Source organism: Marmota marmota, unplaced genomic scaffold, assembly GCF_001458135.2.
Source record: "Marmota marmota marmota unplaced genomic scaffold, marMar, whole genome shotgun sequence".
NCBI classification, from domain to species: Eukaryota; Metazoa; Chordata; class Mammalia; order Rodentia; family Sciuridae; genus Marmota; species Marmota marmota.
Genome location: NW_026000222.1, coordinates 12,964,739 through 12,978,893, shown reverse-complemented (window position 1 = coordinate 12,978,893; position 14,155 = coordinate 12,964,739). Strand labels below are relative to the sequence as shown.

At 45.7% G+C, this 14,155-nt stretch overlaps 1 protein-coding gene across 2 annotated transcripts; it reads right to left on the bottom strand.

The window, feature by feature from the left end:
• Nucleotides 1-937: 937 nt before the first annotated feature.
• Nucleotides 938-10,290, bottom strand: Atxn1l (ataxin 1 like). Of its 2 annotated transcripts, none has more exons than XM_015496119.2 (2): nt 9,887-10,290; nt 938-8,547 (listed from the first exon to the last, which is right to left on the bottom strand). In XM_015496119.2, exon 2 carries the CDS (start codon nt 8,425-8,427, stop codon nt 6,358-6,360), a length of 2,070 nt encoding a protein of 689 aa, XP_015351605.1. In that variant the 5' UTR covers nt 8,428-8,547; nt 9,887-10,290; the 3' UTR covers nt 938-6,357. The 2 variants fall into 2 exon arrangements, with proteins under 2 accessions (XP_015351605.1, XP_015351604.1); XM_015496118.2 differs by having other exon boundaries at nt 938-8,544; nt 9,887-10,289.
• Between the last annotated feature and the right edge of the window lie 3,865 nt (nt 10,291-14,155).

The following is a 14,155-nucleotide window of genomic DNA, read 5'->3' as shown; positions in this document are numbered from 1 at the left end:
CGAGTTAATAGTATTAAATGACTGCCCACCAAACTAGAGTTCATTCACAGCAGGCATGAAATATTTGTCTTAAAATTACATTTAAAAGAAAGTAAGTACTTAAGCAATCCAAATGCCTTTCTCTCATAGAGCTCCATGCTGAGGTTCTACTTGGGATGTTTCAAAATGGTTGCACATTCACTATGTGCCAAGGATTACTTTGAACACTTAAATGGATCATCACATTTAATTTTCAAAACACTCAGTTAATACAAACTCAAGAGTTAGATGCCTGGGTTCAGAACTGCTCTGTAAGGCTGGGAAGGTAGCTCAGAGGTAGAGTGCTTACCTAGTATGTGGGAGGTTATAGGTTAATCCCCAGCAATGCAAAAATCAAAACTGAAAAAACAAAAGGCTGCTCCGACTTTTATTAGCTGTGTAACTTTGAAAAGTTAGTTACTTAACCCCAATGTCTTGGTTCCCCCAGCCACAAAATAGAAATAATAGCTGTAAATGATTGTTAATATCAAGTACTTAGGATAGTTTGTGGCACACAGTAAGTGTTCAATAAATGAATATGAATGTTTTATCACTCACTGGTGGCCAGGTTTCTAAGTTAGAAGTAGCTATGATGGGGATGACTTACTCATAATTTCTGGCAGTATTCCTGAGTAAGGAAAAAGAATAGAAGGGAAGTCCAGCAGTGAGGATACCTACAGGTTCTTGTGACTGGTGCTGATGGTAAGTCTATTGTAGACTTCTGAGCTCTGAAATTCACACCAAAAGACAGCAGACCATGCTTTAGAGGTAGCCTCTACCATTTGCCTGAAGCTCACAACAAGATAGGCACCACTTATGTTCCATTCCAAGTATTCCCACAAAGCATTTCAACCCCACTCCCCCATCCCCAGGGGCCACCATCTAAGCTGGGATAGGAAGAAGGCGCAAACACCAAAAGGAAAAGCTAGTAGTTTATATAGATAGATATATAGATATATAGATATTGATATATATTGTTTACATAGTCCACAAGTTAAATGCAGGTATCCATAAGAAGAGCATTAACAATAAAAATACAATCTGTGTGTAGCCAAGTACAGAGACTTAAAATGGTAAAACAGCAAAAAGGATCTCACAAAAGTACAAATATACAGTACAAATTGATTTATTTAAAACAGTTACAAAAAAGCACAACAAAATAGAGATTATCCTTAGAATTATTAATGCTTTGTTAAAGATCAGGTAGGATTAGAGGGTAAGAAATGGTATTGGGCTGGGGGAGCACCTGACTAGTTCTAAGGCTTTAGATACAATGCAGTTGATTACATATTAATTCAGCCATTACATACTGGGGATAGTAGTTGGGGGATCAGTAATTTATCTACAGGGAACTCCTACACAAATCAGATCCATCCAGACCTCCCCAGTGCCGTTCTTATCTATTCCTTAGGACCCTAAAGCCACCAGGATGACAAAATTCCCATCCTTTCTCCACCCCATTCCCTATCCATGTATTCTTCCCTCCCCTAAGGTGCTGTGCAAGCTGAGAGCAGACTGCTCTCTGTAGCTGGAACATATACTGTTTGGCTACAGGGATCCTGGGTGACAAGTAAGTTTGTAGGGGACAATCTTGTTTTAATACTTAAAGTTAGCCATGAGTACAGTCAGTCTCTTCCCCAACACAATCTAGATTATTTTGAATGCAAGTATGAAGCAAGTGAGAGATCAACCCTGCCTTCAGCAATATCAGCAGCTCACTAACCCTCACAGCTTGTAACTACATGCAAACTCCCTGTTTGGGGGTGGGTGTAAAACCACTGTCATCAGCTCTCTTGCTCTCTCTCTCTCTGAAGAACCTAAGTCCCCATGACAGTCAAAGACAGAATAAATGCTTGCAAGTTTGACAACAGGTAAAGGCACATGGGCTGCTGCCACATACACTGCAGACAGGAACCCAATTTGGGGCCATCTTTACTGCTGAGTATTTGCAGTGGAATGGCTTTGGGATTACACAGACTTTGAATTTGCAATCTACTAGGGGAGGATCTAGGCTTAATAGAACTAATAAAACTTTAGTGTGAAAAGTGCATTTATTACTACTGTTCCTGCTGGGGAGGTTCAGCAGGGCAAACTGCACCACCTTTCCTCCTTCTGCCCCAGGCACTGTGCATAGTCTGCAGGTAAGGAGAATGCAGCTGACTCTAGCATCAAGGGCCAGGCTTCTGGTCCAAAGATGGATCCTAGAGTTGAAAGAGCAACAGACAGCTGCAAAGATCCAGACGCTGATTTTATTATTGCATAATGTGGGAGACCTTTCCTACCCCAGGGAAGCTGGAGTATGAAGGGTTCCCAGCAAAGGGCTAATAGGCTCCTGATCAACATCCAATCTAGTAGGGTTCAGTTCTTCAACTGTAGTGTATACTTTTTCCCATCTGGAAAAGTATTGTAGCTTCAGTGTGGTTTAGTAAACTTAGCCCTAGGAGGTCAAGACATCTCCCTAAAACTTGGCCTCTGTCCTACTTATTTTTCTTCTAAGACTGTGGCCTAATCTCCCATGGCCAATTCAGTTAATCCGGTTATCTTTACTCCAATGGACCTGGGTCCTTTCCCAGTCACACCATGTCCACATTCAACTCCAGTGTGATCACTCAACCCTTAAACATGCGTGCTTGTTGCAGGTCTAAATCATACTACCATCCTGTGCTTCCCCTAAATTGCCTCTGATGCCCACTGGTAGAAATAAAACTAAACTCCAAATGGCGGGGCTACTTCATCCAAATCTCCAACCCTTTCCCAGCCCCAGAATCCACATAACTGGAGCTAGATGAACCTTGCTGGGATGCTGGCGCAGCCCCTGATGTGGTTCCCCTTCACTCAGTTTTGAAAACAGGATACAAAATACCACAAAGGAAAGAATCAATACAACAGAAAACACTCACTAGCAGGACCTGCTTGTTTCTCCCTCAAGACAGGCAGATCTTGGAGCCAAGGGGCTCCTGACAGCACTGAAGCATATCCCTTTGGATTCACCAGCCCACCAGCAGCATTTCACATAATCCCTATTCAACATGACTGTGCTATATAACACTGGCAGAACAAAGTTAAGAATGGAGAGGATGCCTGGATTTAATCTATATGGCTGAAGACATGGGGAGCTACAGAAGGCAGCAGGCAGGAAAGTGAGCAGGCAGCAGTAGCGGCAAAGCAGCACATAGCAAACTCCATGGTGTTATGACCAACTGGGACCAAGAGGGCAGAAGGGTCAGTCCAGATCTGCAGGGGCCCCTCCCCTTAGGTACAAGTACTCAGTCTGAACTCCCAGACCCTCTCCCCAAAGAGTACTAATTCTGATAGGGCTGATGATCTAAGACTTAGATTATTACATTTTATCAGGTTCCCCTTCTGCCAAACTGGTATGTAGGTATTTCTGTATAGTGCCAGGGAGTTAACCATCTTCCTTCCTTTCCCTAAACTCTGGGAATGCCCTACCACTTACTAGGGACTGGCTGGTCTCTGTCAACTGCTCATTCCCAAAGAGTCAACAACTTTCCACTAAAATGCTCTAAAACCCATTTCCCATGTTTCTTGCAAATTTAGGCAATTCCTATAAAGAAGAACACACACACCATAGGTTATTCTTATTTCTCATGCCTGGAAAGACTGAACCAGAGGGAAGATGCAAGGGGCAACGCCACAGCTCCGACCAAATGATTTAGAGCAGAGCTTCTTTTCCTGGGGGACCATACTTTATGTGAGATACCTCCGTAGTGCAGCAAAATCAAGTATTAACAAATTAAATGCATGGCACGATTATTAGGGAAGCTGCTGATACTACTTCACAGCAAGAGACAGAATCACAGCAGAAAGTCAGGGTCCAACATGCCAAAGTCCCAATGATTTTTCTTTCCAGAATTCAGTGGAAGTTACCAGACTGAGAAGTCACAACTAGCCTGAGTGCAGAGTGTTTTGACTTAACTTCTTGGCCTGTATGTAGTTAGATCTAGGTTTCCTCCTTAAAGGACGAAGCTCAGTTGGTACCCATGGTGGATGTTTCTTGAGCATCTGCTGTGTGCATGTCACTATTTTCAGTTGATGAGCCTTCCTATGAGGAAGGATGTTTATGAAAAACACATGCATACAATAATCTCTAGGAATGAGTTGCTCATGAAACAGCCAGAGATGAGGCCTTCTCCTAAGGCTCTCATCGGACAGGATTCTTGAAGACTCAACCCCACAGGCCCCCACTGTAGGAAACAAGCCAGAAAAAGCAGCATTCTGAGAGAATGGGGGACAGAGAAAGGAAAGTACATGATCTCAAATGCAGTACAAGGTTGGTGTTTGGTTCTGATATGAACCAAAGTACTTGTGGTCAGGTCAGCACCCCTTTGGATGGACCCCCAAAAGCTCACTGACCAGGTAACTGCTCCCAAGGAATGAAACAGTGGAGTATAGGGCTTGTAGTAAACAAGCCAGTCTCAATTACTCTGTTCCCCCAGGAGAACAACCTTTAGCACCTGAACACTAAGAATGACTCCATTCTCAGAACTTTCCCTCCCCCCAGGAGGTAGGTAAGATTATTTATCCCCATTTGGCAGCTGGGGAGGAAGTGAAAGAGCAAGAGGTCATAAGACTTGCCTAAAGCTTCTGACAGAACAGAGCTCAGACCTCAAAAGTTTGGGACTCCTGATGACAGGCCAGGCCTTGGCCAGTCCAAGTACATGTATAAAGGAAATGCCAGGATCACACCCTGGGAGAACTCTAATTAGAGAGCTGGGTGGACAATACCCTGAGTTGCCTTCAAGAGTCAAAAGACCCCCAAAAAACAAACAAAAAGATCACTCACCCACCTGAAAGTTGGTAGGGGAGCCTAAATCCCATTGCCCAGTGGAATCCCACAGTCCAAGCTGATGCTCAAAGTTGTGTGGGGCGGGGGGTGGGGTGGGCTTAAGACACAGGGAAGCAAATGCAACTATGACTGAAAATATTCCTTGCAGAGGAATACACCACCACAAAATAAAACATACTTCAGGTAATAAAATGTTACTGAGACTACCCTAGACTCTTAGAGCTGGCAGTGGGAGGTGACGGCCTGGAGATGAGTGAATGCTAGGAGAGGCAGTAGGAAAAGATAGGAGGGGGCCATGTAAAAATATCAGGATGGGAATTGCCCAGCCAGGCACCTTTGCCCTGGCCCAAGGCATGGTTCCCACTACACTGTCTGGCAGTGGGAGAGGAAGGGACATGATTTTGAGTTTTTAAAAACAAAGATTATAGCTCATAAGGAAACCAGAGATCCCTACACACCAAAAAACTAGAGGTTTTGTTAGACTGGACAAAGCCAGTTTTGCAGAAGAGGAAAGGCAATGCAGCTACAAATGAGGTCCAGGTCAAGACACCATGCAGAGATTAGGGCAGCAAAAAGGTGGGGTCAGCGCAGGCACTTAGGCACAACATAGACAACAGAGGGGTGCCTGGGGAAAAGGGTTCTCTGGTTCTTCCCAAAGTTACCATTACCAACTAGAGACTCAATGAAATCTCAAAGCAGGTCTGGCATATTGAATAAGGGGTGCTTTGTTAAGTCAGCTACCTTTCCAGAAGCCCTGCCTAGAGCTGCATCATCTGGTTGTCAGGTTCTTCTCCTGAAGTTCCCCGGGTGGGTCGTGGCAAGGCAGTACTTTACTCCAAACCCTGTAGGGTCCTCTCTCCCCTGGCCCCTAAGCTGCTAGAAGCCTTGTAGGAGGGATAGTGAGGAGACATGGGAAAAGGGCTGAAGCAGAGGATCAAGCAGAGTCCTGTAGATGAGAGTGTTCCTTCCCCACAAACCCAGCCATAGACATCTGTAACAAAATCACCCTTTAAAGTGCACATCTCTCACAAGAAGGGTTCTGGGTGGGAACCCTCTTATTTCCAACCATGGGGCCTCCTGCCCTCCCACTAAAAAAGAAAAAAAAAAAAACAAAACTTCAGTTTTACTGCTACTATAAGCTGTGGATCATCATTTTTGGCTCTTTCTTTGCTCCCTCCCTCTGCCACCTGCTCCCAAAGCCTGTACTTTCCCTTGCAGGAGCTAGGAGTGGGGAGAAAAGAACAGGGAGGCCCTGATTTTGGAATGTTTCTTATCCTGTGTGCACCCCCTTCCTTCCTTGCCCCAGGCCTGCTGCTCCCCATCATAGTACCCCCTGGGGCTGTCCTGAAAGAATGCCAAGGGGTAATGAGCAACAGATCCTGCCTCGGGAGGCTGCCTTCACACTTCCCCTCACCCCCAAAATCTCACTGCCAAGAGAGCCATTCCCTGCTCGGCATGTGCAAATCCTCTGGCTGCTCACCGTGAGGTTCACCTCTGGGGTTAAAGTCCCAGTCCTGGTCTGGGAAAGAGGTTCATTTTCCTGCATTGGAACGCCCCTCGATGGACAGCTTTACCTCCTGTGGAATAAAAGAGGGACGGAGCAGAGCAGCCCGTGCCTCCTCCCCTTGCATGCTGTATCTTTGGAAGTTCAGGGCTGGCCAGCAGGTCTGAGCACCAGGCTCAGACTGGGAGGGCTCTACTGCATGAGAGCCCTCTCCTGTAGGCTGGTTCTTCCCCTCACTATCACATAGGTCTCTGGGTCCCAAGACTGTCCTCTCAGGCCTTTCTTGGGGTGGACCCAGCTGGCCTGGGGGAGCACAGCTGGCCTGAGAAACTGAGTTACTGTTCAAGCTCTGTAAACTGATAGAGATGCAGACATCTCCCACCTGTAGCCGATGACAGGGCAAAGAGAAGAGTTGTGCAGTCCGCCCAGGGCTGCAGGAGGACCAACCCTGGCCATACACAAAGAAGGGGTGTTCAGGGGGCACCTCGATGCTCACTTTGCTCTGCTGCTCGCCAACCACAAAATGTAGCATGACAAATCCAGGCCATTGGCTCTCCTGAATGTCCACGACCGTGCTAGAGTCAATCTTCAGGCCCCCACTCACTTCGGCACTGCGCACAAAATCTTGGGTCTGGAGGTCCTCCACCCGCTTCAGCTCCCCTGTAGCCAGCTGGATGATGGCGCCTTTCATGAAATGGGAGGGCAAGTGGGAGGAGGTAATAGGGGGTGGCGTTGGCTCCTTGTCTGGGAAGGTGGCTCTGGTCTGCACGTCCAGACTTGATGCCACCAGGATCTCCGAGCCCACAGGCAGCAGGCCTGGGTCAGTTCCAGTGGGCACCAGGTTGCCATTGGCTACAACCATTGCTTTGGGTAAAGGTCTATGTTTCACCGGTTCCTGATGGGACTGAGGGTAGAACCCACGGGACTGGTTTTTCTCTGCCAGCTCTGTAGGATTCCTGGCTGACCCTCGTCCTTCAGCCTGATGGTCAGGGGTATGATGGGACAGGTTGAGGGGACTGGGTTCATCCTTCCTCTGAGCTGCCACCACACGATAGTCCTGAGAAGCTAAAGCGCCAACCACCCGCTGGACTTCGAGGTCCGTGTCTGGGGTCCCTCGGTGTGCCGGCACTGCCACCTCCACCCGCGGAGTCTGAGAACCTGAAAACAACTGTCCATCCACCACACATTCTACCACTGGCACCAATCCTTGGCCTTCACCCTTACTGCTGGGAGAGTCAAGGGCTTCACTTTCCCGTCTTACTAAATTTCGCTCTCGCTGTCTCTGTCCTCCATTGGCAGCAGCTGCTTCCAGAGCAGACTGGCCCTCCTGAGGGGTAAGAACTGGGCTCGTGCCTGCTGGAGGGTTTTCATGCAAGGGATAGCCAGCAGGTAGTCTAGACATCTGGTAATAAATGGGCATCCGTCCTGGAGCGAGGTCCAGTGGCTGAGTATTCGAGTGATGTGGCAATTGCCCAGACGGAGAGGTTGCAGAGGGGGCTTTGTTAAACGAGTGGGCTGGGGATGAAGCCTGTGGGGAAGGGGTGGCTTCTTCTGCCAGGAGTGAGGCATATGGCACAAAGTGTGGAAGGTGAGAGGTGGTGAGACTGGCAGAAGGAGAAAGGAGGGGACTCGGTAGGAAATTAGGTGGCACAGCATAGGGAAGGCTATAAGGAGACCCAATAAACTGCAGTGAGGTGGATGGGAGCTGAGCATAGTGGATTGGGGGATAGTGGATTCCTGGATGCTGAATCAGTGAAGACGCTACATTAAACGTGGGGGGCAAGGGGCTCATGTTCACCACAGATGGGAGGCCAGTCGGTGAGAAGGTGGCAGGTGGCACAGCCACCTTATACAGCATGCCATACTGGTCCACCGTCAGACCAGTGATGGCCTCAGCTCCATCACCCCCCAGGCTGACTCTGGCTCCAGCCTGGCTCTGCCCAGCCACCACAACCCCTCGGGACCATTCAGAAGCATCACTAGAGGGTGTGTGGTTTGTGGAGCAGCTGGTCGTTCTCCCCATATCCTCGCTGGTCACGGGGAGGTCTCGTTTCTTTGGTGGAAGGCATTCCTGACTCCTCTCATGAACAGGTTTCATATTGCTTTGTGGTGTTCCTGGAGTCTGGAAGGGGTTGGCTTGCTCCCTGGGGCATCAGAAGTGGCTTCTCTGTAGCTTCCCTGCACCCCTCTCTGCTGCTGGCTGGGGTGCCCACATCTGCTAGGGAACAAATCAGAGGCAAAAAAAAGTAACCTATGGAACCAGTTCAAGGTAAATAGCAAAAACTGTGTCCAGGGAGGAAGATGTAACAAAGGGGACTGGTGGGAAAAATAGGAGATATTACAAAAAGAACAGACAAGGAGGCTATCTCCCTACTCATCAGCTTAGGACAAAAAAGAAACAATCGGGGAAACCACAAAGCACAAACAGCTTCAAGGACTAGCATTCAATGATACATAAATAACCTGAGGGCTCCATAACCTTAGAGACCAAGAGCTTCAGGATTAGTCTAGTCTCCCAAAAGGACCTTGACCCTTCTCAGTTTTCTCCCTTAAGGGGGATTTAAAAACAAAGTCTTTACAGCTGGCTTTTTTCCCTAAGTTTCTCCTTTTGCTACCAAAGACTAATGTGCCATCTTCTTTCCCTGAATATATGACCTCATCCTTGCTTCCTTTCCCCAGACTAATTTGGGTTATGATCTCACCTACCTACTCCCATCTCTTCCACTCCAAGCCTGGCTGAATTCCTGTCCTCCTTTACCTCATATCACCAGTGCTTCAATAAGACCTGAGGTTTGCCTGTATTTTTTTATTTTTTTTAATTATCTGTGCTCCCTGAACGTGATAAGAAATATAGTACTTTTTTTTTTTGCCCCAAGAAACGACATTCTACCTTGGGCCCTGTAGAAAGAATGACTCTACTAACTTGCTTTAGAATTTGATTCCATACTCTGGCAAGACTTCCTTTCTTTTCCTTGACCACCTTCAATTCGCTTCTTTTTTTGTTTGTTTCTTTTGCCAATGGCTCATTTCTTCATTGTAGATCTGCTCTAGATACCACTTCATAAAATTCTGGTTCCATTCCTCCCAATATTTTTTTTTTTTTTTGGTGGGGGTACTGGGGATTGAACGCAGGGGCACTCAACCACTGAGCCACATCACCAGCCCTATTTTGTATTTTAGAGACAGGGTCTCACTGAGTTGCTTAGTGCCTTGCCTTTGCTGAGGCTGGCTTTGAACTCATGATCCTCCTGCCTCAACCTCCCAAGCCACTGGGATTACAGGCCACTGTGCCCAGTTCCAATATGATTATTTATTTCTATTTTAGGTCTGTTTGATTCCTAGAAAAGTTTACTCTCCCCTGTCACCTTTCACAAATTCTTTTGTCCACTGTCAAAAAAAGCAATTTTCTGGTTTGTACACTTCAATGCACATGAACTTTGCCACCTATTTCTTCCAATAAGGCTCCAGTTCTTTGGATCTGAAAAAAGCCTTATGTTTTTCCACTGTTGCATCCCAGATGTTATTCTGCAACAAGGACTTCAAAATGCCTGTATTACCTGAGCTTCTGTTGGTGCTTCTGAGCAGCTGTATTAAGTGTCCTCCCGGCTGCCTTGGAAGCCTAGAAGACAGAAATAGGTATGGAGTAAACAGAAGCCTGACCTCTGATCTTACACAGGGTCATCATGTAAGGTATTTCCAAACCAACAAAAAAACATTAAAGTCCACAATGAGTCCTCACCTCATCCTCTTCTCAAAGGTAACAGCATATTTATCCAGATTGGCCAAGCAGTTGAAGAAAGAAAAAGTCATCCCTTAAGCTCTAATTTGTAAAAAGACATCCCTGAAAGTTTCCATGTGCCAAATTTCACTTCTTTTACTTAACATCATATTCTTTTTTAAAAAGATGGATTAATCAGTGTGATTTTTTAAGACCTTTATTTTATTCATTTGTTTTTTTAAAAAATCCCATTTTTAAAATATCTTTATTTATTTATTTATTTACTTTTATGTGGTGCTGAGGTTCTAACCCACGGCCTCACATGTGCAAGGCAAGTGCCCTACCACTGAGCTACAGCCCCAGCACTTATTCGTTTGTTTTTATGTGGTGTTGAGGTTCGAACCTAAGGCCTCACACATGCAAGGCAAGTGCTCTACCACTGAGCTACAGCCTCAGCCCTTATTCATTTGTTTTTATGTGGTGCTGAGGATAGAACCCAGTGCCTCACACATTCTAGGCAAGTGTTCTACCACAGCCACAACCCCAGCCCATCATACACTTCATTCTCTGCCCTATTTTCCAAAAGTTAAATTTATTTCCAATCCATATTTCAGTGTAAATGCACAAATAAAAATGGAAGACTTAACACTTTTCCCATGTGAGCAATAGGAAGCAGGGAACTGCACCTTTATTCAGGGCCTATGAATGCACATATATGGAGGTTATTTAAATAAAAAAGGTACCACTAGAGGAAAAAGAATAATTACTTATGTTTCTGGGGCAGAAAAAGAGGTCAAGGGGGAGTCACTCAAGGGGGAAGGCTTATTAACAATTTTTCAGGGTTAAACAAAAATGGGCGTATGGACGTGTGTGTATTAAGTTTTCTGAGGGACAACTTTACCTCAAGCTGAATCAGGTGTGATGGAAACTGAAAATATCAATTTGATCCTCATGTAATTAACAATGGAGAAACAAAATTACCAGTAAACTATCAATATCTGGATCCATATTTGCCAGAAACGTCAAGTGCTAAAGGACAGAGCCTTAACTTCTGAACACAGAGAAAGCAGTACTGGTGAATACTCTGAGAAACTACTGACTGTCCTGTCCAAGTCCCATAGAACACTGCAAGCCTAATCCAAACCGAAGGCAACATTTATCTCTTAAGATTGGCATGATGCAGGCATAAAGATAGGAAAACAAGGTGGAAAAGCAAATTCCCAATCCCACAAATTACACTGTGGGCACAAGACATGCATCCCTTCTCCGATGATATTTCGGTAACTGAACAGGTAGTTAGCCTTCTTCTTCGTTCCTGGCAGAAATGAGGGTCGCATCTTCACTCCCAGAATGATCCTTGTTCTCTATAACTAAAACAGTGAAGAAATCCTGCCTTTAGGTCACTAAGGGATTACCAAACATAAGCTAATGAACGGAATGAAAGAGGCAAAAGTTCTGGGGGGAAAACAACATAAAGCCAAGTGTCCGCACCAGATTCTCATAAGGCAAAACACATTTCAGAATCTGAAATCTCAGCCTCTGGAGGGGTTTAATGAGACTTTCTCAAGGGGAAGACACAGCTTGTGACCCCAACTGAGCTAATGGGCAAGCGGAAACGTTCCGGAGAGTTGCCAAAAGAGCCCGGGATGAAGAACCTCCTCACTCTTGGGTCGGAATCAAGAGATTGGACTCTGCAAGAGACCCGAATTCGCTGAGGGCAAGAAGTGCGAGGAACAGAATGGGAAAAGCTTGGAAGAGACTAGGGGTTACGGCTTCCCGTAATCCTGCAATTCTTTCTCCAACAGGGTAGGGTCCGAAACCGGCAATTCTGCGTTTTAGAGAGTAGGGGGTCGGCCTTCAAGTCACCGGCCCAGGATCGAGGCCCCGTAGGCGACGCTTCCTTGTTTGAAGGCCCCTTCGCGACCCAGGACTCGGACACCCCGGCCGGTGGAGACACGGCAGCAGGGACTGACGCCTCCTTCGGGGTGGGCAGGGGAGAAGCGTACGGGAGTTGGGCGCGGCCTCTTTTGCTCCCTCTGTCCGCGGTTTTCAGGCCCTGGCCCGGTGGGGCAACGGGCTCCAGGGGCCACTTCCCCCGCAGNCATCTGATTAACTTAAAAACGAACAGTAAAATTTGTCTTTTTTGGGGGCGGGATACTAGGGATTGAACTCAGAACCCTCCACATGCTAGGCAAGTTCTCCAGCACTGACCTACATGCCCAGCCCTTTTTATTCTGAGACAGGGTCTTACTAAATTGCTAACGCTGGCTTAGAGTTTATGATCCTCCTGCCTCAGCATCCCGAGCCGCTGGGATTACTGGCATGTCCCCAAACGCTACAACTACATTTTTTTAAAGTAGTTAAGCACATTTTGTAAAACAAACAAGAAAAAAAAAAAGTTGGAGTATTGGATTTTTTCCCCCCTTTAAGTTTTGGCAAACTCTTCAATAACAATAGATTTTTGCTTAATTTTTTTTTAAAAAGCACTAGCTGAAGCTGGGTGCGGTGATGCATGCCTGTAATCCCAGCGGCTCCAGAGGCTGAGGCAGGAGAATCGCAACTTCGAAGCCAGCCTCTGCAAGGGCAGGCGCTAAGCAACCCAGTGAGACAGTGTATCTAAATAACATACAAAATAAGGCTGGGGATTCACTCAGTGGTCCAGTGCCTCTGGGTTCAATCCCTGCTCCCCCACACGGGGCTGGGATTGTGGCTTAGTGGTAGAGTGCTGGCCTTGCAATACATGAGGATTCGATCCTCAGCACCACATAAATGTAAAATAAATACATTGTGTTCACCTAAAACTAAAAAATAAATTATTAAAAAAAGCTTCGCTAATTTAGCGATGTCCTAAGAACTTAGTAGGATCCTGTCTCAAAAAAAAAAAAAATTAAAATGGGGCTGGGAATGCTGGTTTCAATCCCTGGTTAAAAAAATAAATAAATAAAGTATTAGCTAAACCGGATATGGTGGCAATTTGGGAGCCTGAGACAGTAGGATTGCAAGTTCCAAGTCAGTCAGTCTAGGCAATTTAGTGAGATCCTGTCTCAAAGTAAAAAATGCCTGGGGTGTAACACAGAGGTGAAGTGTTTGCCTAGCAGCTCCTGAGTCCCAGGATTTGATCCCCAGCTCTGCAAAAAAAAAAAAAAAGGAAGGGGGGGGGAAGTACCGTCTGAAGACAAATATTGGCTGGTCTTTGATCTCTAAGATGCAGCTGTCTGACCTTAGGAAAGTAATTTTAGCACTTTAGGTCCCTGTTTCTACTACTCAAATGAGTGGGATGAAATAGATAGAAGAACTCTTCAGACATTTTGCTACATGAAAAAAATAAGCAAGTATACACAGTATGATATTGCATTTAATGTTAAAAGATACAACATCTTATACAACCCTTATATTCATGTACCTGTACAGGAAAAAGGATACATAACTAGTAAATATTGATTATCTTTGGGGATAAAAGTAGAATTGGACGGTTCCTGCCGTAATGCCAGCGGCTAGAGAGGATGAGGCAGGAGGATCGGGAGTTCAAAGCGAGGTACTAAGCAACTCAGTGAGACTCTTTGTCTCAATAAAATACAAATTAGGGTTGGGGATGTGGCTCAGTGATTGAGTGCCCCCGAGTTCAATCCCTGGTACCCACCCCCCCACCCCGCCAAAAAAAAAAAAGTAACTTATATTACTGCTTGAATTTTTATGAGAATGTTATCTTGGAAATATAAAAATTGGGCTGAGGGTGTAGCTAAGTGGTAGAATACATGACAAGCATGCACACAGACCATGGGTTCAATCCCCAGCACTACAAAAAATAATAAGTAAAAATACAAATACAGTTTGATTTGTAAGTTTCTTTCTAGGGAATTCTTAGACATTAATTTTGATATTTTCTCATATGGGTGGACACAAAGAATCTTCAAATTTATGAAGCAGCACACACACACACACACACTCACGCACACAACCACTGGGTAAAACAGCAAGGCTACCACTGTCATCTCAGTCAGCAGAGGGCTTTGTTTTATGAATATTAATATTATTTATGGCAGTCTCTTTCTCAGTTTGGCCAAGAAGGAAGTCCTGTGGTCACTCAGTGAACCCATTCTAGCTCTAA

Coding starts and splice junctions, on each gene's coding strand:
- Atxn1l (XM_015496119.2), bottom strand. CDS start 8,427: ATGAAACCTGTTCATGAGAGGAGTCAGGAATGCCTTCCACCAAAGAAA.